At 42.2% G+C, this 27,843-nt stretch overlaps 1 protein-coding gene across 1 annotated transcript in view; it reads left to right on the top strand.

Moving 5' to 3' along the window:
* The window catches only part of ELMOD2 (ELMO domain containing 2), a 165,587-nt gene that overhangs the window by 27,226 nt on the left and 110,518 nt on the right, over positions 1 to 27,843 (top strand). The window contains exons 2-6 of the mRNA XM_085641603.1: positions 3,036 to 3,180; positions 5,773 to 5,801; positions 12,670 to 12,764; positions 17,142 to 17,271; positions 24,909 to 25,042. Of these exons, the coding sequence (XP_085497729.1) occupies positions 3,039 to 3,180; positions 5,773 to 5,801; positions 12,670 to 12,764; positions 17,142 to 17,271; positions 24,909 to 25,042 (530 nt within the window). The 5' untranslated portion in view covers positions 3,036 to 3,038. The remainder of the gene's footprint in view (positions 1 to 3,035; positions 3,181 to 5,772; positions 5,802 to 12,669; positions 12,765 to 17,141; positions 17,272 to 24,908; positions 25,043 to 27,843) is intronic.

Here is a 27,843-nt window from a genome sequence, read left to right as displayed (position 1 = left end):
ATTGTGGTTTTACTCATTTTTAATTCACAGCAGAGTTGCTATGATTCTTGCCTGTTTGCAGCTTTATTTTTTCACCACAGAGAATGCTTTACTAAGTGTAGTGTATATTCAAACATTTAGCCGTATTGACTTAGGGCCTTATTACGACTACGGTGGTCTATTGGACTGCCGTCGTCATGGTGGCGGTCCAGCCGCTATATTCTGTCTATAGTGGCCGGACCTCCACAGAAACGCTGCTATTACCAGGGATACGCGAGGATAGTAATATGCTGGCATTGCTGCTACAGCACCGCCAAGTATATTACTAGTTTCCTCACTGCCACAGTTTTCATGGTGGTGATCCCGCCATGAAAAGTGTGGATTTGAGGAACTGCCTTTGACGTTCCCATTGCGGTGCCTTTTTAATTGGCACTGTAGTGGGACCGCCAAATAACCGACTGACAGAGACTAAAAAAGTCGTAATGTGGCAAGTGGTTTCTTATGGCTTTGGCGGTCTTGGAGCGGGGAGGCAGCGTGGCAACCCCGCTCCAAGATGCCAAAGTCACCACTCAGATGGGTGAACAAAGCAGCTCCCAAGTTCAAAACTTGGTTAAACAGCCTTACATATTGCAACACTAACAGCGACTTGTATAGCAGTACTTTACCCAGAACCTCCCACCCCAAAGACATATGGGGCCCGTTAAAAAACTACACAACAGCCGCACAATCCTCACATGCCTCACAACAGGAACATGGGATAGTCCCAATGGGAGCGGGTTGAGGGACGACAGAAATTCACACTACAACACCACATTCAGAACATGCTGGGAGATGGAACAACTCAAAACTAAGCGTCGCCTGTGTGCTCTGATGCCACCCAGCTGCTATCATCGCAAAATATAAGATACTGGGTGGGGGAGGGTTGCAGGGTCGGTGAAGAACGTCTGATATGGTATTACAATCTGCATTCGAGATTGGATCTAACGGACAGTGGAGAGTTATCATTTATATTTCCTTCTGCACATTTTTTTATTAATCCTTGTCTTTATATTGTGTTCTGTATCACAGCAATGTTTATTCAATTCATGTATCGCTTTGCTCGAGAAACTAGCAAATAAAGATTAAAAAAAAAAGACTGCCAGTCTAGGCATAACATAATATTAATAGGATAAAAACAAACTATATTATCTAAGTCTAATGACGACTAAAAACACATAGGGCCTGAGTCACAAAAGTATCTTACACTTTTGTATTTACTGCTTTTCGGTATTCACAAACTGAACTTTTGTAGTGACTTACAATTTTGTTGTAAACGCTCACTTACATTTTAATTATAATTAAATAACACATACTATGTTTATATTAATTTATATATTTTTATTTTTTTAACTACTTTAAATAATGGAATGTAATTTAACGTTATTTCCTATGTGTTTTAAGTCCATACCTACATTATTTTCTATGGGAGGGTATTTCAGTACAAGTGGTTGGCCGTGCATAGTGCTGGACTTAATATAAAAGTGTAAGTTTACTACAATAGTGTAAGTCACTACAAAAGTGCACTTTGTAAATACAGAAAAGTAGTAAACCTACTCAAAAGCTACCTATGTGAATCTGACCCTTAATAAACGCATTTACAACACATTAGAGACAACGAAAGGAAGCTCCATAATGAGTGAATTATTGACCTGCCTATTGTAATTAATTTCACAGCAATAGAGTGGTACAGGACTTTTGCAATGAATTATCGAATTAATTGCATTTGATACAATCATTATGATGAGAAGGAAGTAAGGGTAGAAAGGGTGCTCGTTCTGTCTTAAAATTGTTATAAAACTCCAAAGCCAACCAATCTTGACCTGGAGATTTACAGTGCCAACTGACTGAAGTACTTTTAAAGAAATATCCTTGTCACATGATTTTTTGTTCTCTGTGTTAAGTTTGGGCAAGTCTAGATTATCCTAACAAGTTTTCATACAATTAACATCTATCAAGGTTTTCATATGGACATTCATAAAAAAAAAAAAGCAAATTCTTCAGTAATTTCTTTGTTTGCCATGCCTATATTCCAGATAAGTGAAATGATGGGATGAATTATTGGTTCATTGTTTATTTCCTAGATTCTGTACATCTTCTCAGTACAGTTGCTTAGTCCTAAAGAGAGCATATTCAGCCTTTTTGATGTAAAATGTATTAATATTATTTGTTTTTATTTTTATGTGGTTTCTTAAACTGTTACCCATCCCTTTTGTTTTTTGTCGCAGGGTCTAATACTTAAAAAAATGTAGTCTAAAAACTCCAATTTTGATAGTTCCTGCTTCTTAATCTACGATAATTACACTATAAATATTCTTTAATGAGGCATTTTAAACCTTCCTATACCGCCAGCTCTTCACTGATTAAACCAACACACACCCCTGCTAGTCATGAGTCTCATGGAGTGATGGGCTTGGATGTCTAATTTCTAAATTATATGTTCAGTCATAACATTTGTATTTTTATGTGTATGTTATTGAAACGGTCCAACATGCATTAAATGTGATCTTCAGTTCCCACTAATTGTTCACCTTGTGGCATCGCCAAACTTATTGATTTGACATTAGTGTGCCCATAATTCTTGTGTTTTTAAGAAAAATTACTTCTTTCTTCAAACTACTGTTTTGCATAACTGAGCACCTGTAAATACGAATGCAACCAATGTCGAATGTAAAGTTAATATTTTTACAGCTTTTGGAACAATGGAAGGTAGAGTTGGCCTGATCAGGACCTGAGCTTGTTGCGCGCAAGTTGTAGGAGATGTTAGCTGTAAGCATTTAATAGATGGAGCTATCTTTCTGGCTGCTAATAACTGTAATCTGATAAGAAGTGCTTTGCTATTCCATGTTTGGTGCCACAGAGGTTTTATCAGAAGGTGCTTGTTTAATGGAGCATTTAAAACATTGAAAGCAATGAGTTAATTTTTACTGCATTGACAATATTAACTGTTAATTTCATAATCTGTGACCATCGGGTTTAATGACACGTTGATTAATTCTTTTTTTTCTTAATTTGTATAGAACATGTTTGGATACATTTGGCAGTACATTTACAGGAACTTCTTGAGATGTTGGTTGAAATGGATATGGCGACATCTAACAGGAAAATGCGAATTACAACGTATTTTGGACGGTACAAATGGTGCAAAACAGACTCACATGATAGGTAACGATAATATAGAATGGCCTTTTCTTTTCAGTGGGTTACATTTTGGGAAATATTTTAGTTGTGGTTGAAATACTAAGATTTACTTAAGACTGGAAAGAAGTGTGAAAGATTTTATTCATGAAGAAAGTCTTATAAACACAAAGGGCTCTATTACTATGTCTGCCCGCCACCACAACGGCAAAAGGGACCACCCGCCATTCAAATTAGTATGCGCCCGCCAAACTGGCGGGCGAATCACGCATTTTTTACATTGCGGCAGGCTGTGCTGTAAGCAGCACCCGCTGCAATGTAAACAATGCATGTAGTGCATTTGCATGCACAACGTGACAGGCACCGCACGGTGCCTGTCACCTTGTGCATGGAAATGCAGGGGGGTACCATAGGTACCCCCCACGTGCACCCCCCCCCCCCCCCCAACATCCTGGGTGCCCGCTACGGGCCCCCAACAGCGAAAACCGCATGCCTTTCCATGGCGGCAACGCCGCCATGGAAAGGCTGCTCTCCACCAGCATCCTGATAAGGTTGGCGGTGTCTTACAGACACCACCACCATATTGTGGCAATTTTCCACACAGTCGACAAGTCGACCGGCGGAAAAGCGTCGGACGGTCTTCCCGTCCGCTGCGGACCCCCAGCCATCCTAATGTGGCGGGGGGTCAATCATGGAAGGATGGCTACTGCAGGGCCGGCGGTGGCGATCCGCCCGCCATCCTAATAGGCCCCAAACTGTGCACATTTTCCTAGAATGGGTTACCAAAATGGTTGAGTGGTTTAAAGTGGCATGGAAATTACATCTATGTTTTTTTGTAAACTAGATATATTGTGCCAGGTATTTATCTTATCTCCTCCTATACCTTCGTTGTTCTGATGAGTGTGTATGAAGATTACTTTTAAACATTTTGATCGCTCGCATTTTTTCTGATTCGTTCACATGTTTCAAGGGGCTGTATTTGTATTTTAAAGTTCTATTACATGTTTAAAAACCACCTTTGTACATTCTCTTCTCATACCACAAGTTTAAAAAAAATAAGAACAAAGTAGTAAATTACAATCAAAATCGTTTCCTGTTAATTCATAAATCATTAGGCCTGATTAAGGAAGTGCTGTGGATGCTGCAGGTGTTTACACCTGATTTTTGCACCAGTGTACCACTATTGTGTAACAGAAGGGTTCGCAGTCACTTGCATGGTATGGCCCCTACTTTAACACCCACTGTGCAGAAAGTGTCAAGGAGGCATTCCCTCATTTGCAGGGAGTGTGACTACCCACACATAAGGAAACACCTTTGCCCTTTCTCCTGTGATGTGATGCTGAGTCAGGCACCAAGGCCTAAAAGACTTTTGGGAAGCTCACAAATTGTGCACCGCCTAGCAAGTGGTGCAGTTATTGCTTTACTAGTGTCATTAATCACTTCTTCAACTGTTCAGTATGGAGAGTTGGGACACATTAATTATGAATTTCGTACATAAAGTATGAAAAGTTAATTAAATCAGAAAACTCTGTCATACCCCCAGGGCTGTACAGGAGCACTAACAAACTTATATTTGTGCAACCAGTATAAAATACACTCCTGTTTTAACTCACAGGGGTTTAAAAAAATCACATTGTGCACTTCCCATTTCTGCGGTGCCTGTTGTCCATTTTACTATTAGACTATTGTTGCCTAACTAGCATTTGAAATTCTTCATCTGTCTCTAAAACCATATATTATGCCCACAGTATTTTGAGTCACTGAATCAAAAGCTGTTCAATAACATGTAAAACCTTTATGAATCTAATTTAATTTAGCACAAGATATTCATTGCTGAGGCAAAGTCTGCATAAAGCTTTAGCACATTTGGTTTTTACTTTGAGGGATGTCTATCAACTAAGATCACTGTATTTAATTACTGACTACCTACTTGCAAATCTGAAAGGCCTATAGTGTCTTTGCGTTGCTATTGCTGAAATCCCAGTAACACCACTGTGTATCATCGTGCATTGGGTGTGTGAGGTGAGGAGACCACTGCAGGTCCTCCAGCGCTAAGTCGCATAATGCTAGAATTTCCAGGGCTCAAATGATGGAGAGCATCAACCTGTTGCTCTCTGACTCCTAAATCCTAGGAAGGGGCAGAAAAGGACAGGAAGTGCTGAGCATCAGGATGAATGCAGGCTTTGACCCCATCTGAGTTTGGCGTGCAATTGAAGTAGCCCCACTCTTGAATCCACAGTGTGTGTGTGTGTGTGTGTGCGCGCGCTGCAGTCCTTGTACTAGACCCATCTTTGGTACGGCTCATTCAGCTATCCTGCTCCCTCTGCACCTCATCGGACTCTGGCTCAAATGCCCCTGTGCACGAAAGGTCCATGTATGAGAGGTTTCTGAAGATGAACATCAGCTGTCCTCTCCCAACTAAGGCTCTTTGATGAATCTGTTTGAACTAGAGGGATTGCTATTTCACTATGAAATGTGTATTTGGATAATATGAAAAATATCAGAACCAAAAGAATGCTTTGTTCAGGGTACAGTTGCTAAATGTACACATGTTTTAATGGTTTTTGCATTGTTTTAAAGTGTATTTATCATATCCTGTTTTATTTTCTTAATTCACAGAGAATTCATTAGAATGTTCAAAGAGTAAGGTAAGCATACATCTTAAAAAATATGGTTCAGACTGTGGGCTGACTTGGAGGTACACCATGTAGTATTGCCAATGCATTTGCAAATGCTGCCCCTCAATTTCGGTTCATTGTGTTTATTTATCCCCTCTATATTTACTATGGACACCCTGCAGATTCTATTGTCTTCGAAAGTCATCAGAAAATCTTAGGTTAATGTGCATACATTTGAAGATATGAGCAGGAGCAACCCATTCAGCCTCACAGGGCGTCCTTTATCCCTGTCATAAAAAGATGTTACAGATTAGCAAAATCCCGATCATAGATGGAGTTTCATTGTTTTCATTTCAGCAGGACTTAGGGGTCTATTGCGATGGCGTGCGGACACCGCAATGGCTAAAGGGACCACCCGCCATAGGTGCGGCTGTCCCGCCGTACGCATTAGGATGCCCCTGCCACACTGGCGGGCGCATCCCGCATTCCTAACATTGCGGTGGGCGGTGATGTCAGCAGCACCCGCCGCAATGTCAGAAATGCATGTCATGCATTTGCATGCACAACGTGGCAGGCACCGCGCGGTGCCTGCCACCTTGTGTATGCAAATGCTGGGGGGGGCATGTGCACCCCCACCCCCCAACACCCTGGGGCCCGCAACGGGCCCCCAAATGCAGGATCCGCATGCCTTTTCCATGGCGGCATTGCCGCTATGGAAAGGCTGATCTCCGCAATCATCTTGATATGGATGGCGGTGTCTTGCAGACACCGCCACCATATCAAACACGTTTTACGCACGGTCGACGAGTCGACCGGCAGACTGTCTTTCCATCAGCCGGGGTCCCCCGCCATCGTAATGTGGCGGGGGTAAATGGTAGGCGGGCGGGGGGAATTGGCGGGCGGATCGCCACCGCCATACGGGCGGTGGCGATCCGCCCGCCAACATAATCGACCCCTTAGTTCTTCATGAACTCTAGATTGCCGTACATTCAAAATTTAAGTTACTTGGTTTGACCTTCAAAGCCTTTCTGGCTTAATATCCACACTGCACCAAAGTATTGTTGTGTTGGATTTCCTTATGAATTTTACCTCCACCAGAACTCATTCCCACAGTATTTTTTTTCTATATAGCAAGTGTATTCTTCCCCACATTGATGTTCAATCTTTGCTCAAGGTGTTTTTCTACAAATAAAAATGTACTGCCACTCACTCCAACATATCAGGATTGTACTTATCTGCAGATCTAGGAATGTTCCTGGCCTTTATAATTTCGACCTCATTCACAGTATTGCCTGTGCAGACTAATGCTGTTTTAGGTGTATCACCTGGTGCCATGAGTGCAATCGTAAACAAAGAAGTAGTTTGATTTACTCTTCTGAATTACCCAATACCCAGAACCGGGACCCTCCAGTAAGCACAAACATGTTCATATCTTGCTTAGCTAGCATGACCTTCATGCCTGACGCCAGATTTCTTCTGTTTAGCATCTGTAATCCATATAATTCACTACAATGTCAGATTACCTCGGTTTTTCTTTTTTAAAAGACTTTTTTTTATTTTATTTTTATTAAAAGTTACATTTTTAGCAGAGATGCCCTTTCCATTTTTACCTGCTATAAATAATTGTTATGTTTTACATTTTGTGTGACGTCCACCAACTACCAGTTCATTTTTAGAAGGCATGTTATTTAACGTGGATTCTTACTGACCTGTGGTTTACGTAGGCCAGCGTTAAGACAATTAGTGTTTTTTGCTTTAGCCAATTGTTTTTCTACACACTGGTTTCCAATGATAATATGGTCTATAGTGTCTGTCCCAAATAGCTGTCAGATACAGTTGATCTTGACATGTCTGACCTCGACATAAAAGGTCACATTCAGACTTGCCAAGTACTTCTGTTTTTTAAATTAGAAAATAGTCAAGTTGAACAGTCAAAGCTTACACTTGGACAGTGAAATACGTTTAGAAATGGGGCCAAATGTACAAGGAGACAGATCGCAAAGAGTTACCGCAAATTGCACCCCAAAGTTTTGCAGCCTGTCTTAGAATTTGCAAAAAAATCCTATGTACTAATCAGTTGTTTTTCCAAATCTGCAGCTTCAGCCAGTCAGAGAATTACTTGCTTAATGAATATTAATTAGGCAGGTCAATATTTGCAACACCTTGTAATGGGCTACAAACATGGGGCAGTGGTCTGCAAAGAAGAACAGACTACCATCTATTTATTTGCATTCCCAAATGGGAACATTTTTTAAAGCAGCCATGGTCCTTAAGGGAACAGTTGCTACTTGAAATAAATGCATAAATAAAGTTTTCCTTTTGAGAGGACAAACCCAGTTCTCCAATGGAAAGCAATCCAAAGGGGACCCCTTATCCTTTGTGTATGAGTTACCACTAGATGTAAGATGTCTGTAATTTTTCAATGGTTTGCAACCCCAATTGCAGTCATAAACTATTGAAGCATATCATAATGAATGGTGGTTAGAAGAAATGCCCCTTCCAAATTGCGATTCGGAATGGAGTAATGCCATTTTTTAGAACCCTTTCCGATTTGCGAATCAGTGTGGCTCACCAAACCCATTTTGCCTGTCAGAAATGCTTTTCCTATTAGTAAAATGGTTTTAGTATTTTTTTATGTATGTTTTAAACTCTGCGATTTTACATATCGCAGGATTTGCAAACACAACATGGTTTCATGCCTCTGGACCTTAAATACCTCTAGTTCAGAAACAACACTCCTCAATTGTGTTTTCTAACTTTTGTTCTATCTTTAGTAATAGAATACTACTTTTATTTACTATGATATTGAATGATTTGTTACTATGCAATGGTGTCACGCTTAAATACATTTCTACCTAATGCAGAACTCTGCTATAGTTGCAGTCTGAACTTGACACGCTTTATAGGCTACACCTACATGTAGACGTTTCAATGGGTTTAAGCACTGTGTCTAGCTCTTGTGAGCAGTACAAAGTGCCTGATTTAGATCTTGAAGGATGGGTTACTCCGTCACAACGTTGACAGATATCCTGTCCTCCGAAATATAGATCCCATAGGATATAATGGGATTTATATTTCGGCGGACGCCAAAATTTAAATCGGCCCAAAATGTTTTGTGAGTGTGTCTATTATTTCCCGAGAATAACAAGAAGTATATCTGTCTCCTAGTGATCTGTGTTGTTACCAGAATTTCTTTTAGTGATTGTAGGAAAGTGGGTTTCTGTTTCAGTACCCCCCCCCCACACACACACACAACATTTGCCTGGCTTTTGATGCAACTTTGTCTATAGAGTACTGGGTCCCTGCTGTCCAGGGTACTGAAGGGGGTCCTCTGAGGCTGCAGCAATGGTTGTGCCACCCCAGGAACCCCTCACCAAGGCTATGCACTCTGCCATTGAAGGCTGCATGTCTTGTTGCAGAGAAATCCAAAGAGTCGACATGGCACACAACCCTGTGTGCCATACCTCCCATGCTCTGCATGGGATTTAGGTGAGTCTCCCCTGCTGCAGGCCTTTAGCCCAAAAGCAGGGTGCACTATATCCTATGTGTGGGCATATCAACATGAGCAGATCTGCCCCTACAATGTCCAGTCCATTCTGAGATGTTGTAAGTGCAAAGGGAAGCAATAAAGAGAGCATGGGCTGAATACTTGTCTACACGAGTTTCCTAGCTCCATTATGGGCTTCACTGATTTCTATGGTCTTCGGTACCCAACATCATGTCTTAATAAATCCTCACTAATGCCAATGTGCGATTTTATTAATAAATTCACACAGGAGACCCTTTTAGAGGGGCCCCTGAAAATCTACTAAGCAGAGCTGTGGTATCTGACTTTTTTGCCCCAGCTTACCACAGCCAGGCATGTTTCTGACCTCATGGGGTGAGCGCCTGCGCTTTCATGAGACCGAGACAAAGCCTGCTCTGGGTGGAGGTGCTTCACACCTCCTCCAGGACAGGATGGACTTCCTGGACGGGAAGCTTTAAAGGCAGTGCCGCCTTTAAAATCCAACCAGGAACCTCCAGATAGTGCTCCACTTTTGGCGGGAGGAGAGATAGGAAACTTAGTTAGATTAGGAGGAGGGTCCCCACTTAGTCTGTACCATCTTTATGGCGGGACAGACTAGGTGAACCCTTCTCCTGAAATTTAACCATCTTGAGATGGTGAGAAAACCTCCTATCAGGGCTAGAGTAGTGCCTCTTCCCACAGGAAGTGGCCACTAGAGGGTGTAGACTCCTATAAGGTAGGTAGCCCATTGTAACACCCCTAAATACAGTATTTAGGTGGCACCCCGAAACCTGAACTGCAGATACAACAGACAAGAGAAGATGAGGACAAAGAAGACCCACTGCTCGATAACCGAAGCCCTTCAGAAGAAGAAAAAGGCACCAAACCTTGCCTGCTGCTCCCAGGAATCTATAGCCGCCGCTGCTGCTGTGTCGTCCTGAAACCTGAAAGGACTCCAAAAACCCCAGAGTACCTCCAGCCTTCGACAAATCGCCATGAAGCTCCCTTGGAGTGAAGGTATCACTCCCCTGCACACCGCAGGCACCGATTCCATGGTATCTGGTTTGTCGATGTGCTGCTCCCCGACGACCTCAACGCAGCATCAATGCGAGAAAAGGCACAACAGTTCCGGAGGGTCAGACCTGTCTACCCACCAAGTTTGGAGACACTAGGACCTACCAGAGCCACGGCGTACCAATACCCGGGGTACAAGACCCCCAACGGCAAACACTGAGAAGAAGAGTCTACTCCTGACTCCCGAAGCTACTGACGCAATCACCCTTCGAGGGATGTCGAGACACCAGAGACCCACTTCCTGAATGGCCCAGCTGTCCTGAGATCACCTCTGTAGGTTGCTGCTCCGGACCACGAGCACCTCAAGATACACAACACCCGGCTTACCTGTTTGCTCTGCACCAGGCCCCACCAGCCGCTGCACCGAACAACCAGCCTTACTCCTGTGGTCCCCAGGCACTTGCAAACTCCTCCCTCTAAGGAAACCCACCGGACTTGCTTGTAAATCCCTCTGTAGTGCTTTTGCAAGTGCCCCCCTTCGTCTTGGCGCACCAGCTTCCAAGATCTCAGCCCCACTGCTCCCGGCCAATCCTGGACGCTCCCGAACTTCTTCTGCTGGAACTTTGGTCCTGGTCCTGACATCAACCTACAATGTGAAGGTGACCTACATGAAAATATTGCTTGCATCTCTATGCAATATTCTGCTTTTCCCCCATTGTTTCCTGTGGTGCCTAATTGTGCATAGAAGTGATATATTTATCAAACCTTAAAAACTCTGAAAGTATTTATCCTAGAACTGTGTTTATGGTCTTAAAAATGTTATCAAAATCAATGTTATTTTTATAAATTGGTTTCTGATTTATTTTTCAAGTGTTTGTTTCATTTATTGCCACTGAGTTATAACAAATGTTTAACACTTCCCTCTGATAAGACTAACTGCTCGACCACGCTACCACAAAAAGAGAGTTAGTATTATCTACTTTTGCTTCTACCTACCTTTTCAGGATCTCTCGCACTCTCTACATAGCGTACTTCATTTTAGTACACTGTACAGGGAGGCGGTTTCCTACAGTGATTCTGTGGTTGAAAGGTCTGGTGTTGGGTGGTGGCATTCATATTTCCAGACGCAGCAGGGGAATTGGCGTCTGGTGAGCAGGATGGTATGTGTGGCTTGTATTGGCAAAAGTTCTTGCCTCCATGAACTCTCAGCAGTGATACACTGGTTGGATCGTGGCTAGTGGTGAGGCTGTGAGGACGCAGCTGAAAGGACTTCACACATCACAGCCATGGGCACGACTACAGAAATAAGCCACAGTAGAAGACCATGACCTCCAGAAATTCACTGATTAACCCATTACTAAGTTTCAGACCAGGAAAAGGCCATTATTTGCTTTCACCACAATACAAAATAGTATATTCTCTAATCAAAAAACACTCCCCAAGTTGCTGTTCTTTTCCAAAACCTAAACTGCAAGAAGACATAAATTCAGCCTGGCATAAGTGGAGGCTAGGAATGAGCCCTTGGCAGTACCCTGTCATTCAGCATGTCTTTCATTAAATGCCGCTGCAGCTGTCTATCCCATATTTTGGGCATTGTTATGGGAGATGATGCAAAGAGTGAGAGCCCCAACACATGATGAATAGTATGAGGCTCCTTCAAGCTATGTGGTATATGCAAGTTGCCATTTTATCTCTCTATTTCCCCACTGAAATATTTTTTGATGTGTTATTTGCATAATTGCTGAGGTGAAGCAGGTTGCCTTCGTGTTGGGTAGTCGGTAGTGTAAAGGTAAGAACAATTACCAAACACATTTTATTTGTCGGTTACACCAGTGACACAGACAACACTTGCAGATGCTTTAAAGATAAAGTGGGACAATTACACATGTTTCACTTGTCTTTTATTTGAGTTGTCTTTGCTGACTGGGCACATTGCAGGGGCGTAACACAGGCCCCTGCATCCCCCTCAGTGTGGAGAGGCCCGAGCTGCAGGGGCCCCCTCAGCACTGTACTCACACAGGAGAGCTCCGGATTAAATCCGTAGCGGTGGCCCCTCTGTGTACCTAGCGGGGGGCTTCAACTTTCGTTATGCCACTGGCACGTTGCACAGAAAGTCATACATTTAATACAGCACAAAGTTTGCACATTGATAAGTAACGGAATATAATACTTTATTTTTTGCAACCCTTCTTTTTTCTGGATATGTTTATGAAGTTTTATCAGTGTTACGAGGTTCCAGGCCAAAGAGAATATTAGAGTAGATAAAAATATTGTGTAGCATATTTACCATGAATGTCTGAGAGACTTAGCAGTAGTTTAAATGAAAATATTCACTGTTAATGTTGACTTTTACATTTTGTCACTTCATTTTATTTTTAGGTTCTACGTTCTGCAGTAGAATGTGGAATTGATGTGGACAAATCTGTAACAGATGTAATGAAGGAAAAAAAGATTAATCCCCAAAAGGATGCAAGGTGTGTTAAGTGAAGAAAAGATACTTCTTCCTCATGGATATTCCATATGATCACATGATTGGTTTAATAATTCATCTGGTATCAGGTGAGGCTCCTGGAACCACACATTATAAGTTGTCTGCATCTCAAGCTGTAAAACTTTCAGCTACCCAAATGATATCACAGAGACCACATCTTAGATTAATTGTTACTTTTGTAAAAGAGACTCTTTGAAGAATAGTTGCCTCGTCTCATGTTGGACCTAATTCATGAGGTCGAAGTAAAAATGCTGAAATGTATGCCGTAAATTTCCACCATTCCTGGTATTCACAAAGGATCCCAGGAGTACACTTGGAATCTGTGGTAGATGTAGATTTTCATGAATACTCATTCACAAGTGCAAAAAATTATGCTTGATGAATAAAGGATGTAGAAAAATTAATCTGAGTTTGCCTTTTGCTTTATTTCTCCTCAGGATAATATTTTTCTCCATGAAGAAGCCCATTCTCCCTGCCTCCACCCCACCACTCCTGAAATATGGTAGTGTTACCGTCCCTTCCACACTTTGAATAGGCTTCTTCCTTTGACAGGGGAACATTGTGTCTGTTTCAAGGGTGGACGATTATCTCCATGTGGTATAGGATTATAGGTGTCCACTTATTTCTGCAGAATGCCTTTCTCAGAAGCCACCACATTCCAGCCCCTTTTGCACATACGAAATTGGGCTCATATTTGCACTTTGCAAGAATATAAGTCCATGTATACTAATGCTGTGAATCAGGATGGAAAATTTGCCCTAGCACACAGCCATTCTTTCTTATTGAATTGGAAAAATAGGTGTACAAAGTCTTTGGTATTTGCCAGCTACTTCAGTTATATGAATGTGTAGTTCTTTCCTCAGACGTATGGAAAAGAAGGACATTAGCACTTTAGCTCCATCCATTTGTGACCCATCAGCTCTTGCCTCCGCATTGCTCTTTTCTCTGCCTATCCCAAAGAATGAGTACTGTCTCTGCTGGAGAATTATTTTCATCAAGCTACCTTTAGCTAGTTAAATTTAATTTATCAATCAATCGGTCGGCATTTGTATAGAGCAGCACAGTCATCCCCGAGGGGTATCTGAGCTATTAGGGTGCCTTGTCTCAGTTGAAAAGCCAGGTTTTGAGCTTCTTTCTGAAGTCCACTAGGGAGGGTGCTGTTTGGAGTTGGAGGTGGAGGGGCAGGTCGGTTCAGGTCTTGGTGATGTAGGAGAAGTAGCGACCCTGCTGTGACGGGTGCGCTGGGTGTGCGCACAGGCAAGGAGTAGGAGCGCGGGTGTCTTGTGGGGTAGATGGAAATTCCGTTGATGGCTGATGTAGGACAGTCCTTGATTGTGTAGGGCTTTGTAGGTGTGTGTGAGGATCTTGAACTGACATCTCTTCTGAATAGGGAGCCAGTGAAGATTTCTGAGGTGGGGTGATATTGGTCCGCTTGAGGAGGTACAGGGTGAGTCTAGCTGCAGCATTCTGTATGGACTGGAGTGGTCTGAGGAGCTCAGTGGAGATGCCGGCCTAGAGAGTGTTTCGGTAGTCGAAGCGGCTGGTGATGAAGGCCTGAGTGACGCTTTTCTGGTGTTGACTGGGACCCATCTGAAGATTCTGGGAAGCTTTTGAAGGATGTGGAAGCAGGAGGAGGTGACTGCATTGACTTGTCATTTCATGGTCAATTCGGTGTTGAGGGTGATGCCTAGGTTGCGTACATGGTCTGTCAGTGTGGGTGTTGGTCAGAGTTCTGCTGGCCACAGCTGTGGTCCCAAACAAAAGTGTTCTTCCTGAAGATCAGTACTTCTGTCTTGTCGGAGTTGAGTTTGAGGCAATTCCCTCTCATCCAGTTGGAGGGGTCCTCGGTGAGCAAGAGGATTAGTTGAGTGTCGTGTGCGTAGAAGATTAAGAAACTCCTCCAGATTTCCTACCAACTCCTGGTTTTCAATGCCTTTCAAACTAAGAGATTCCAATGTCCCACCTACTTTATCAGTATTCATGAGATAGGCCGCAAATTGTGACTAACTGCAATTGTATGCCATCCAATTAAAGGAAACTGACTGCATCTAGAAAGATTTTGTTTTCAAGTTAGTTTTGAAATCACTGTCCATACCCCAACAAATTTTCTTTTTTTTACATTGACATGGTGGAAGAGCTCCTTAGGTGTCCGCTTCCCTTTTGTGAATGTGTTAACACTTCAACTTGGCAATGTTTTGTGATCGAATTTCAGTTGCAAAACATTGATACATACCATAACAAATAGCTACTTAGAAAGGATGCCTTAAACATGCCCGTCCCAAATAGTGAATTTTTTATGCTTTTCTAAACCCAGCTTGTGAGTTCGTAACCTGTTACAGAATTGCAAAATGGGTTTTATACATTAAAATAGCCAGTAATTATTTAAAAACAAATTAGTAAACTGTGAGTGGCATCATGTTTTACAGTTTTCCTGTCCAAGAAACTGTATAATTTCCCAGATTGTTTCCTTGGAACATAGGTATGCAACATGAGGTCGCTTTCGTGTTTGTAACTGGCATTTAAGCAGGGTTACTTTGGCAATCCTGCCTAGTGTCGCACATCACATATGGCCCTCGTGCATTTTTGTGCACTTTCCCGCATATTAGTGAGCAGAGTAAATTATCACACATTTGAGAAATGTTAGGACATGGGTATTAAATGTCTTTACATAATTTATTGTTCATGTATAAGATGTACTTTTACTCACCACATTCCTTTATGTATTGACTCCCAAGCTATCTCTTCACACCAAATTTCTGCCCTGCATCTTCTCATGTTGTTTTCCCCATGCCCGAACTTTCCTCTTGTTGCCTCCATAGCAACTTTCTTTCTCTTGTCATCTGGCAAATTCTGCTCAATTTATTCATTTCCAATGTTAGGAAATGCTGCTTATGTGTAAAGCTCTCCCAAGGCTGTAGACCCAGGCAGCATACCCTCCAGACTTCATGCAAGGAGTAGAAGGGGGCTGTAGAAAGAGACCGAGGATAAACATAAATATAAGAGATGAAGGGTGGGAGATTCTGATACCCTGAAGATAGAGGAGAGGAAGAGGAGAACGGTAAACATTGGCATGGTGAGGTTATGTGAGCTGGAGAGCAGAAAGAAAGAGAGAATGTAGAGAGATTGAGAGACCAATAGAAAATAGAGGTGTAAAACCGTTGGAGAGAGGTAGAATAAAATCACAAACTCAAAGACTGATCCAGTGCCTCTGTTTTAGCAAGATGCTGAAACAAAGAGACTAGTGAGAAAGAGCAATCCAGTTACAGGTGTCAAGTCAATAAGATAAGTGCTGAAGAGAGAGCAAAACCCTGCAATCAAGATAGGATGTGGAGAAAAAGTCAAAATAGAGAGTAGTAATAAATAAAGAGAAGAGAATAACGGGAGATAAGAGGAAAAGAAAAAGTGATGCACTGGAGAGGGAAGCAAGGAGAAGAATTAGAAAACTCCTAGAAAGATGAAGTGGAAGTAAATGCAGTACAGTTAGTAGTAGGAGCCACCTTGAAGAGCAGGGAATAAAGAGAAAGTGGAAAAATGGACAGGAGAAGAGTAAACCAGAAATGTGCAAGAAAGGAATATAGACAGACATTGGGGAGCTGGAAGAAGTAACAGTAAATGGCTTATGATCAGGAAACATAGAGACACTAGTAAGGTGTTGGAGAAAGATATAGGGGAGCAGAAGAGAAAGAAGCAGATACCAGAGAGGAAGAAAGAGTCAGACATTGGCAAGAAGAGTAAGGATTAGAGACAAGTTAAATAATTAGACAAGAAGGAGAGACACTGAAGAAAGTGAAAAAAAAAAAGGGAACAAAAGCCATTAGAGTGAGCAGAGTAGAGCAAAAGAGAAAACAATTTTAGGGGGAAGAAAGTACTGAGTGAATAGAGCGGAAGACTGATATCTAAGAAACAATGAAGAGAATAAAAAGGGAGCGGAAAAACAGTAGAAAATTGGAGTTTAGAGAGCTCCATTGGGGAGAGAAAATAAGAGAGGGAGACCAAGACCAAGCAATGCTGAAAAAGTGGAGCAGGCGGAATGATAGCTTGACAGAGAAGAAAGAGGAAATATATTTTAAGAAATAAGTGGAGAAAAGGGTAATTGATAAGTGAAAGAATGTTGCAAACATCTCCACTCAAAAAAATATAGATTTGGAGGGAACTCCATCTTTCCCATGCCAGTGCACTTATTTGCAAAGGGATGGTCAGGAGGGTTAGATAAAAGGCAAAATATGTAATTAGTAGATGGACCTGCAGACATATCATTTTGTTATGTATAACATATTTGACTTATTAAACCAAACATAATATTATGCAAGCACTTAGAGATGGACTGTTAGGTAAAATATAACATTGTTTTGTTTTCCAGGTTCAAACCAAAATTTAAGGTATGCCTTTTGCAGATATCTGGTTATAAAAAACTCTACCTCGATGTTGAAAACCTAAGGAAGCAGCCATATGACTCGCATAACCCAGCACACGAAGAGCAGTTACTGGAGGTGAATTGCTTTCTTTGTTCTGTTTGAATGCTATAATCTTTTTTTACTTGCATTCCATCCCATTAATCTTCTTTCTGTTTATAAGTCAATAACACCCTTGTGATTGCACTGGCACTCTGAGCAGTGAGTCAATTTCCCCAATTCCCTGCCCTAGATGTGGCCGAGCAAATGGCATTGCCTGCTCCGAACATGCTTCACAATCTCCCACTGAGGTCATGAATTACCTGATGGTGCAAGACTGCTGGGTTGCGAGTCTGAAGGTTTGACTGCACTACACCACTCTACTGCACCCTCCTCTGTTCGGAAGTATTGCACAACCTGGCTTGAATGTAAGGCATGGGCTACCCTTGACACCCTTGTGGTCACGGTGTGCTCTCCTCACATCGTGTATCAGTGTGGGAGGTACTAAGGAAAACACATAATGTTCTCTTTATGCAGGTGCATCACTACATCCTGCTGTGAGACTGAATTACTCTTATGAAACCTAATTGGTCACAATCCGTGGGAAAAATAGAGAGCTCCGTGTACCAGAAGACCTGGAGAAATTCTTGTAGAGTCAAGGCATGGAGGCCCAGCCCTCATTTCTTATGCAAACGGCCCCATAGGGCACAGTGAGATTGACACAGAACCTACTGCTGACATAGGCCACACAAACTCTGACCCTTCAAAGGAGTTGTTGGTCTCTATACCCCGAGGACTCTGTTAGCCACTCTGTATGTGCAGGGAATCCTGACTAGGCAGTACTGTTGCCTTGTGGATGTGTCCCTGGTGGGGTCTCTCATCCTCTCCCACACTGTCAACAGTCAGGTGCACAGCTTTCATTTTGTTAGGTTTCTTTCACTGCCCCATACTGTACGAAAGTCTGGACAGATGTGGTGGGCCATTACATTTATTTTTGTTAAAAATATTTGTGCAGGGGACAGTAGTGATTCTTGGGTTCTGTTTATGCCCCCTTGTGGGGGGGCAGGGGGAGAATGGTTATTCTTCTACTTTCTTCGTCTCCTGACTCCCTCACTACTATCTCATCCTCTCTTTCACTGGCCCTGGCAAGGCCTCATGGGCTTTGTTGACTGTTCCGCATGTCTGTGTTTTGGTACACATTACACCTCTCCTCCCCTTTCACCCCGTTGTCAATCCCATTGTGGTTATATTTTGATTTTGTCATGCCCCTTTGAAGTCCTTACGAAATACCTTATGTTGTCATATATTGCACATGACCTGTGATATGCACCCTATTGGTTATTGCAAGATTCAAGAAAAGAAAGAAACAAAGTACGTTGAGAAAATGTTTAGGCAGAAAATTAAGACAGAGAGCTCCTGAAAACAAGGCAATCATTTTTTTTTTTTTAATTTCAAATTGTTTTTATTAAAGTAACAGAGACAATACAATAACTCTTCCGTAGACAAAGATCAAAATAGTCATGTCCATACGTACATATACAAAAAATAGAAATGAGTGACAAGACAAATGAAATGAAGAATAAAACCCCGTTCCAGCTCGCATCATCAAATACAGATACATTCCCATTACATTGCTTCGTGTGTGGGCGCAGCGCCCCGGGACTCGAGGTGTCAGTCACGCCACACCTTACAACAACCCCACTCAGAGGGGCCAACCACAGTATACCTCTCAAGGTGGCTCGTAATGAAAGGAGGATGCATCCAATGATTTCCAAAGCTTTTTGGTTGAAGGGCTCCAGGTAGAAGCCTGCAGCGCCGGATTGCTAGACCCCCTCAGGAAAGATAGCCATTCCTGCCAGATTTTAAAGCTCACTTCAGTCGCATTTTTCCATTTGCAAAGAATCACTTTACATGCCATTGTTAACATTAAATCCATCAGCTGGCGATCTTGGTCAGTTGTTATTTGTGGGTCCAGTGCCCCCAGAATGACGTAAACAAATTCCTGTATAGGTTTTATCTTAAAAACATGAGAAATGCAATCAAATATCTTCCCCCAATAATCCCCTAATGAAGAACAGGAAAATAGCATGTGTGCAAGATCCCCAGTACCTGACTGACAGTTCCAGCACACAGGGGAATCTCTTAATTTACATCTGAAAAGCCTGTCGGGCGTCCAAAAGGCCCTGTTGAGAAGCATATATTTCGTCTGAAATAGGATGGGTGAGACTTTATGTGTAAGGGCTAACTTATGAATCACTTCCCAATCAAAGGATATGCCTGATAGATTTGGCTCCGCCTCCCATACGCCCTCCACTCTTTTGTGTTTTTTCATGGGTAGAGGCAACAGCATTTTATATACCTTCGACACAAAGTGTCCAGCATGTATTAATCGTGGGATATGCTGTAATAGCCATGGAACATAAGGAGAGAAGTTACTCGCTGTCAGAATCGATTTAAGTTTTAGGAAATCATAAAAATCCATCGGGGTAAGATCATGCCGGTGCTATAAGGTCGAGAATGGCAGCGGAGCCTTATCATCATATAAGTCCTTCACCAAATTAATGCCCTTCTTGGACCATGACTCCCAGAATATACTGCTACCCTTATGTTTAAGATGGGCATTCCTCCACAGGGACATAAACGATGATCTGGCAAATGTCAAGTTTGTTTTATGCGTTTGGTCGAGTCTAAGTAAGGCCCTTCTAGTATTAAGCATGATATATTTAGAATGAGGAAGGTGTGACAGGTCCATCGTAAGGAGGGCCTCCAAAGGCGCGTGATCCACCAGTGCCTCTTCAATATTAATCCATAGTGGTGTATATGCAGGGGATTTTAACAGCCACTGAGCACCCTGTTTGCACAGAAACGCTGTCTGATAGCACCTGAAGGAGGGGAGACCCAGACCGCCTTTGTCTTTTGCTAATTGTAATTTCTTCAGTGAGACTCTGGCCTTCTTGCCCTGCCACAGGAAATTCCCAAACAACTGATCCACCTTAGTAATAAAAGCATTCGAGAACGTCATAGGGAGCATACTGGCCAGATAGTTGACCAACGGAGTCGACATCATTTTAAGCGTCTCTGCTCTACCCCACCAGGAGAGAAACTTTGGTGACCAACCTTCCAGTAATGTAGAAATCTTTTTCAGGGTCAAGTCTTCATTTACTTTCAGCGTGGAGATCAAATCCTTATCAAAATCCAGCCCAAGATATTTAAAACACCGAGGCTGCCATGTAAGCCCAGAATCTCCAATAATCCCCTTGTCCCCAACACTGTTCAAAAGTTTGACCTCCGTTTTATCTTTATTGAGTTTATATCCAGAGACTCTGGAAAATTCCTCAATGTCAGTCATGAGCGCCGGAATTGCTTCATCCGCTCTTTCCGACAAAATCAGCACATCGTCCGCATAAGCCGTTAATTTTACAGTGCAATCACCAAACGGTATACCCGCTATATGTGGGTCATGCCTTATATGATATAAGAACGGTTCAATCGCCAACAGGAACAGTGAGGGTGACAGGGGGCAACCCTGTCTCGTGCCTTGTTGTAAGCAAAAGGGAGAGGAAAAGGATCCACCAGCCCTAACACGCGCCGAAGGGCAGCAGTAAAGGGACATTACCAGTCTAGTAAATAACTCCCCTAAATTGAATTTACAGAGAACAGCACGGAGGAAGGACCAATCAACCTTATCGAATGCTTTTTCAGCATCTAGTGTTATTGCTGCAGTCGGTGTGTCCAAGAGTTTCGCTTTTTCTAGTACGTGCGCCAGAATTCTTGTGTTGTCACTGGACAAACGATTCTTAAGGAAGCCAGCTTGGGATGGATGGATCAGCTGCGGGAGAACCCCCTGCAGGCGGGCGGAAAGTATCATGGCCAGGAGTTTGCAATCAATATTAATCAATGAGATCGGTCTATAGTTTTTCGGTAGCGAGGGGTCTTTCCCATCTTTAGGAAGTACAGCAATTATGGCCTCTGCCAAAGTACCTCTAACCTCACCCGATTTATTAATACCTTGAAATAGCTGTAGGAGGGGGTCGACCAAAAGGGAGGGGAAGGTTTTATAAAATTTTGCAGTGAATCCGTCAGGGCCCGGGGCTTTCCCTACTTTTAAGCGTTTAATTGCAGTCTCTATCTCTGAAGAGCTAATTGGACCATTAAGACTGACCCGGTCCTCATCCGAAAGCTGTGGGAGATCACACTCATCCAAGTACTCCTTAATTCTAGATTCCTCTACCGCCTCATTTTTTGCATAGAGGTCCTCGTAGAAAACTCTAAACACCTCCGTTATTTTGTCAGGGTCTGAATGCGAGTGCCCCAATGCATCTTTAATGACACTAATAGAGTTCTTCTGAACCTTGAACTTCAAGTATGAGGCGAGGGACTTACCTGCCTTATTAGACTCACAAAGCTTAAATCGCCTGCCCTTGTCAAGCCAGACTCCCGCTCTCTCACTAACTATTTTATTATATTCATATTTTTTATTCGCCAACGCAGCAAGAGACATCTCATCCCTATCTTTTAGATGTTTAATCTCTAGATTCCTAATGTCCATCTCCAAAGCCTCCAACTTCTCATTATAAGATTTATTCATTTCTGACCTAATTTTGATACACACTCCCCTTATAGTACTTTTCAGCGCCTCCCACCTAATGAGATCGGACGTGTCCCCCTGTTTATTAATCTGAAGGTAGGAGGAAATCGCCTCCTGGATTGTGGACCGGTGCTTGTCACTAGTTAGGATTTCATCATTCAGCCTCCAAGATGTCTGACGAGAGGATGGTTTAACATTCGTAATTGTTAATGAAATGCACGAATGATCCGATAATACACGAGGTTCAATGGTTGTAGAGTCTAATCTAGGAACGCCATTCTGTGTGATAAGGATGAAGTCAATCCGGGAATACGAGTCGTGTGGTGGAGAATAGAAAGTATAATCCCTCTCAGTGGGATTCTGGAGTCTCCATGTATCTACCAAGTTAAAGCGCTTACACATACTAAGAAAAGCTTTATGAGCTTTTGTTGGTTTAAAGATGCAGTGTGAGTCTCTATCTAAAATTGCATCCATTGGAAGATTGAAATCCCCAGCTACTATGTGCAATGCATTGTCCGGAATAGTTTCAAGGTGTTTATTTAGTTTGTCCCAAAAGACCAGGTCGCTAGTGTTGGGTGCGTACACGCTAGTAACATAGAACTCTGTATTATCCTTACTCATCTTGGCCGTGACCCATCTACCATCTGCACTAACTTCAGACGATAAAACCTCCACCTTAGATTTCCTCGCAACAAGTATCAGGACACCATTCTTTTTATTCACAGCCTCAGCACCCACCACCTCATTATAAAATTTATTCCTCAGATGGTAAAACTGCTTCGCTTCAAGCTTCGTCTCCTGGAGTAAAACAATATCACCCCTCAGTCTTTTAACATAATCTAATATCTTCTGTCTCTTAACAGGCTGGTTCAGGCCCTTAACGTTAAACGACAGTACCTTCAGTCTGTCCAAATTACATACTCCCATCGGAGAGCTAAGTGAGCTATTTAGCATCAGGAGGTTGCATCAACATCACAACAAGCATATACTTCACAGTGTAAGCGCATTTAAGGCCGCAGTAGTGCCCGGCACCACCCACACCCACGAGAAGCAAGAAGATGGAGACCATGCAAGCCGGAACAAACAAAAATAAAAGCAAACAACAAGGAACACATACCCCTACCCAAAAAACCCCCAGCCCCCCACCCTCCCCACCCCAACTGAACGAGTTAGGCATGGTGACTGGAAAGAGAATGCGTCAGAACCCCCCCCCCCCCCCCCCCCCCCCCCGTGCATAGCTGTTACAGAGAGATAAAAACCATGGAACAGAGGAACTATCCCCCTTAAACTAAGGCCTGTTACCACCCCTTAGGCATCAACACCCCCCCCCCACCAGCACAACCTTCGGGTACCTCATCAACCATACTAGACCAGGCGTTTAAACAACAGCCCACCCCCGTCAATCACTACAAACCCACCTAATAAACCTGTGAAACATTATACATGACCATTAGCAATCTTGGCCCGTTAAACTGAAACCCCTCTATTCGAAAGGTAATAATTCTAAAACATATTATGTGGCCAGGTACCCTGAGCATCTGCAACTGCATACTGTCAACAGGACTGTCTTTGGAGAGAACCTCGAGGCAGAGAACATGCCCCAGGCAACCTGCCCCTTCAAGTAGCATTAGCTCATACCGAGCGGTGTTCACTTATAACCTGAGGCTGAGGGAAAACAAGGCAATAATAAAGGCACAAAAAAGGCAGAAAAAAATAATTTCAAAGTGTACAGTAGGACTGTAGGAAATATGATTGGTAAACTATCGGAGGGAGTGAGGCTGCAGTTGTGATGTGAGCTGCTGCTCAATTCCCACACAGTTAAAGCAATCTAACTTCTATATAATAACAGGTTTTCTTGCGGATTGCCTGGTTCTTGGTGGTTACAAAAGCTAGCCACCATTTGTCGTTGAACATAGTCTTCTATTGGATACATGAAATCTTTTGTAAGTGCAGAGAAAAAGCTGCATCTGGCTATTGTGGCAGTTTCAGAAGTTCTAGGTAATTTTATGAGAACCCCGTCAGACTGTCTCCAAAACCTTTCACTTTGTCACCAATACATTGGAAAACATGCTATATAAGGAAGTGTTTGTCCATAACTAGCTGCACTCACTTTCTCAGCAAGTTCGCCTATTCATAATCATCTCTGTCTTCAGGAAAAACCTCAGCTAATGCCATCTCCTTCGTGGTGATTTTCTTCCAGGACTGCTATGTCATGGTGGTCCCCAAGAGGAAAAAAAATCTGAAATATGCTTCACACAGTAGGAGAAAACTCAGAGAACATGTAGGAGATTCATTATGTTCACGTCTAAAGACAGCCCCTCACCTTTCCATTGGAGGTCTTAATTTAAAAGAAGCATAAGTGGCATGTCATGCCATGAAGGCTTTACGGACCTGCCACCATGAACATTTTTTGCCTGAAGTGTCTACTGCCATGCATGGGGAGCCACTTTGGGTCTAGAATGTCCATCAGCAGAGCAAACCATTCTGACTTCAGGACGCTGGGGTGCTGGATTCCATTATTGTGCTGGTCAGTGTGCTACAGGTCATATGAGGCTCACAGTCTTGTTATCAGATTGAAAGTCTTACTGCAAATTGACCTTTATTGAATCTGGAGACTGTCTTTTTGTATGTAATTTCAAAGGTTTCACACCTCCAGGTGTAAGATTTGGCTGCTCGCCCAAGCTACCATTCAAGTGCCAGCATTATAATGGGAGTACCTGGTTATATCATTTGAAGTGAAATATTATCTAAGGCCCCTGGACCCCTGTTGTAATAAACAGTGCAGACTACATACTGTACCCAGCTATCTCTCTCTGGCCCAGGACGCGAAAACAAGGTCTCATGAAAGCATAGTAATTTTAAAGGTTACCAGTCATGAGTGGGACGGGGCAAGGTGCTGTGCGTTCCCTGGACCAGAGAACTTTCTATCTTTTTCGATTGTTCTTCAAAATGTAGAAGTAGTCAGATGATACAAATCTGTGAGATAGAGTTATTCACTCTAAATCATAAAGTACATTTGCTTCCAAATGTATGTGGTCGGTGCTCTATGTTATCATCCTGCTGGTAAATAAAGCATTATCGTTAAAATGAGTAAAACAAAGGTATTTGGCATTTGCCATGCTTACTAACTTTCTTTTTTATTTTTTAGCTTTGGAACCTCTTGAAGCCTCATGAAAAACTAAAATCCAGAATTACAAAGCAGTGGGGTGACATTGGTTTTCAAGGAGATGATCCCAAAACAGACTTCCGGGGCATGGGCATGCTGGGGTTGGCAAATCTTTTGTAAGTGCGTTCTGTATTTTTCTTGTTTAGCTTTGATTAGGTCTCTGACTAACCTGCTTTGTTAGGCCCTATGTTTAATGAACAATTTTTTTCTGAAATGTCATGTGTCATTCAGCAATCCTATGTCACAGTTGTGCATATATATCTAGTTATAGGAATTGCACAGTGCAAAGTTTGGATCCATAGAGGAGTGTTTGTTAAGAACAACACGTCTTAACATGAACATGACGATCTACGCTGTTTGAAATACACCTTGCAGGGATGCTTCAGAGCTCATCCTGTCTTCTTCCATACTGTCCTACCCTTCCTGCATTAGCACCAGGCCTTGATCAAGTGATTATATTGCGAGAGCCGCTTCATACAATTATGCTTTGAACAAGCACAATAGAAATCTATCAAAACTGTTCGTGCCATAGCACAACAGGAGTATTATTGCCAATGTAGAAAAGTTGATGAATGCGACCAAGTTCTAACTCTCAGAGGAGAGGGCTGTTTGATAAAATCTTTTCGGAACACTAAGTTTCCCAGCCTCTACAGTTATCATTCTATACATGGAGCCTGATATTTAGCAGAGTACAGTTTGCTTTAATATAGCAGTGAATGTAGAGTTTATAGTTGAGTGGTTAAATAGTTTACAATTTTTTTTATATATTGCATGAACTTGGCTAATTAGCCCAAGGTCATTTTTAAGAGAACCAGATTCAGGCACACGGAAATTAAGCAATTTGCCTAGAGTCACCTGATGTCGAGCCACGGCACATGGAAATTAAGCAATTTGCCCCAAATCACCTGATGTTGAGCCACGGCCGGGATTTAAACCAGGTTTTCCAGTTTCTCTCCAATTTAACTTGCTTGTTTGTTAGCTGTTGATCAGTCTGCGATTAGCTTAGGGATGGTGCCATGAATACGTCCTCTTTCGTCTTGAGCCTTTTACTAACTAGAAATTCTCAGACTCAACCAACGGCTTCTGACATCAATGCCTTCTGTGTTTAGCTCTCCATTGAGCCCATTAGCAACTCCACTATTGAAGGACACATAAGAGGAGAGAGACTCTTCACTTCCTCCAGTGCACCTGTTTTCCTCATCTAAAGAGCCCTTTTCAAACCAAAACTCGTTCCCGTTGACTGTGGCAGTGCTACTCACTTCTCCTCCCTTATCTCTTCATCAGGCATCCCAAGTCTCCCATACTGGACAGCCCTGGAAAGGGCCAAAACTGCTAAGAGCATCTCCTAACTTTAATTTGGACCTTACTTATGTGGTGTCGCAGTTAATCCATAATTCAATGAGTTTATTTTTACCCAATTTACAGCTAGAACAATGATGGCTAATGCAAATACATTTAGGTCTATCAAGAAATGTCAACTGTTTCTTCCTATTATCCACAAATTCGGAATGGCAGAGTATTCGCCTTAGGCTGGGGCCATGTGGGAAATAAATTTTTGGTGCAGGAGGAAAAGCGTTATTTATATATATTTTCTTGTAGTAAGAGAAGGTGTTTTTTATGAGTATTTGTCTAATGTAGTGGTCTGTTATGAAAGTTAGTTATAAAGCTGATCTAATCTTTGCTGCGATGTTTCTTTTTTCTCGTTTCCTTTACCAAGTTGGATCGATTGAAGATGTGTACTTTGATAATGTTTTTTTATAGAGCGTCCGATCAAATCCTCAAGCTGCTAGATGGTCTGTTAGCTCATGGGCTTTGATCTTCTAAACTGAATCCTCGTTTCAGTTGCTTTTAGTCTTCAGGAATTCTCCCCAATTGATGTTGCCAATAATGCTGAGTGGATAGCAACTGCTGGCTAGAATTAATGAGTTGCTTCAGTTTCTTACCTTTTTCTTTCTTATGCAGGGTTGTTTGTATTTTGTTGTTTGTAGTATAAATTGTGAAATCCAATAACTTGCTGTGTGTGTTCAGATGTTAAAGATTGTATGTTCCATCTATTCTGTTGTATGTTCCATCTATTCTGTTTCATTTTGAGTAGGTAGGCATATACTAGCATGAGTGGCCCCTGCCAGATGGCCAAAAACTTATCTCTGTAACATATACAAAAGATCCGAAAAAGAGATCACATATGGAATAAATGTGTTGGAGGTATCAGTTTCAGAACCAATGTTTCTCACCTTTCACTATGAAGCTGAAACAGATGATGCTGAAAATTTAGCATCCATCACAGTTCCTTGTATCTGTAAAGTGTATTGCTTTTGAAAACTGAAGGTTTTGTTGGTAATGCAAGATCTTAAAATATTAATTACCATATTGTTGATTTAAAGAAAGTGTGCAGTCTAGATCCATAAGTGTGCAGTCTAGATCCATCGTTGTGTTTGATTGATGTATATAGATTCACCATATCAAAAGTGTCTAGCACAGTCTTTTTGCCACTCAATATTGTCTAATTTTTGTAAGACAAGCTTATTTTATTTGGTGTATGAGGGAAGACTTTCCTTTGGTGGCACTAGATGATGGTCCACATATTCATAAAGTTGTGAGCGTATGCAATCCATTCCACTTGTATCTGGTCTTCCAGGTGGCAAACCCTTTTTTATGTACTTTGGGCAAAAAACAAAAGGTTGCTTTTGTTGAATGTTCTGGGAGTAGATGTTTTTCTTCACTTAAAAGTAATCTTTGTTCATACTAATTTTCCAGTTTTCTATATGACCCCTGTATTTTGTGCATGGGGTTCAACAGTTGTTTATGTAGCAGATGGTATCCAATAGTTGTCATTCTTTCTCCTTAAAATAATCATCAGGGTGTAATGTGACAATGTTGCCCCCTTTTTAGGTCTCGCTGGCGTAGCAGCGCGAAG

This window comes from Triturus cristatus, chromosome 2_2, assembly GCF_964204655.1.
Source record: "Triturus cristatus chromosome 2_2, aTriCri1.1, whole genome shotgun sequence".
Taxonomy (NCBI): Eukaryota; Metazoa; Chordata; class Amphibia; order Caudata; family Salamandridae; genus Triturus; species Triturus cristatus.
The sequence above is the reverse complement of the archived record's forward strand: the minus strand, read 5'-3'. Positions and strand labels throughout refer to the sequence as shown.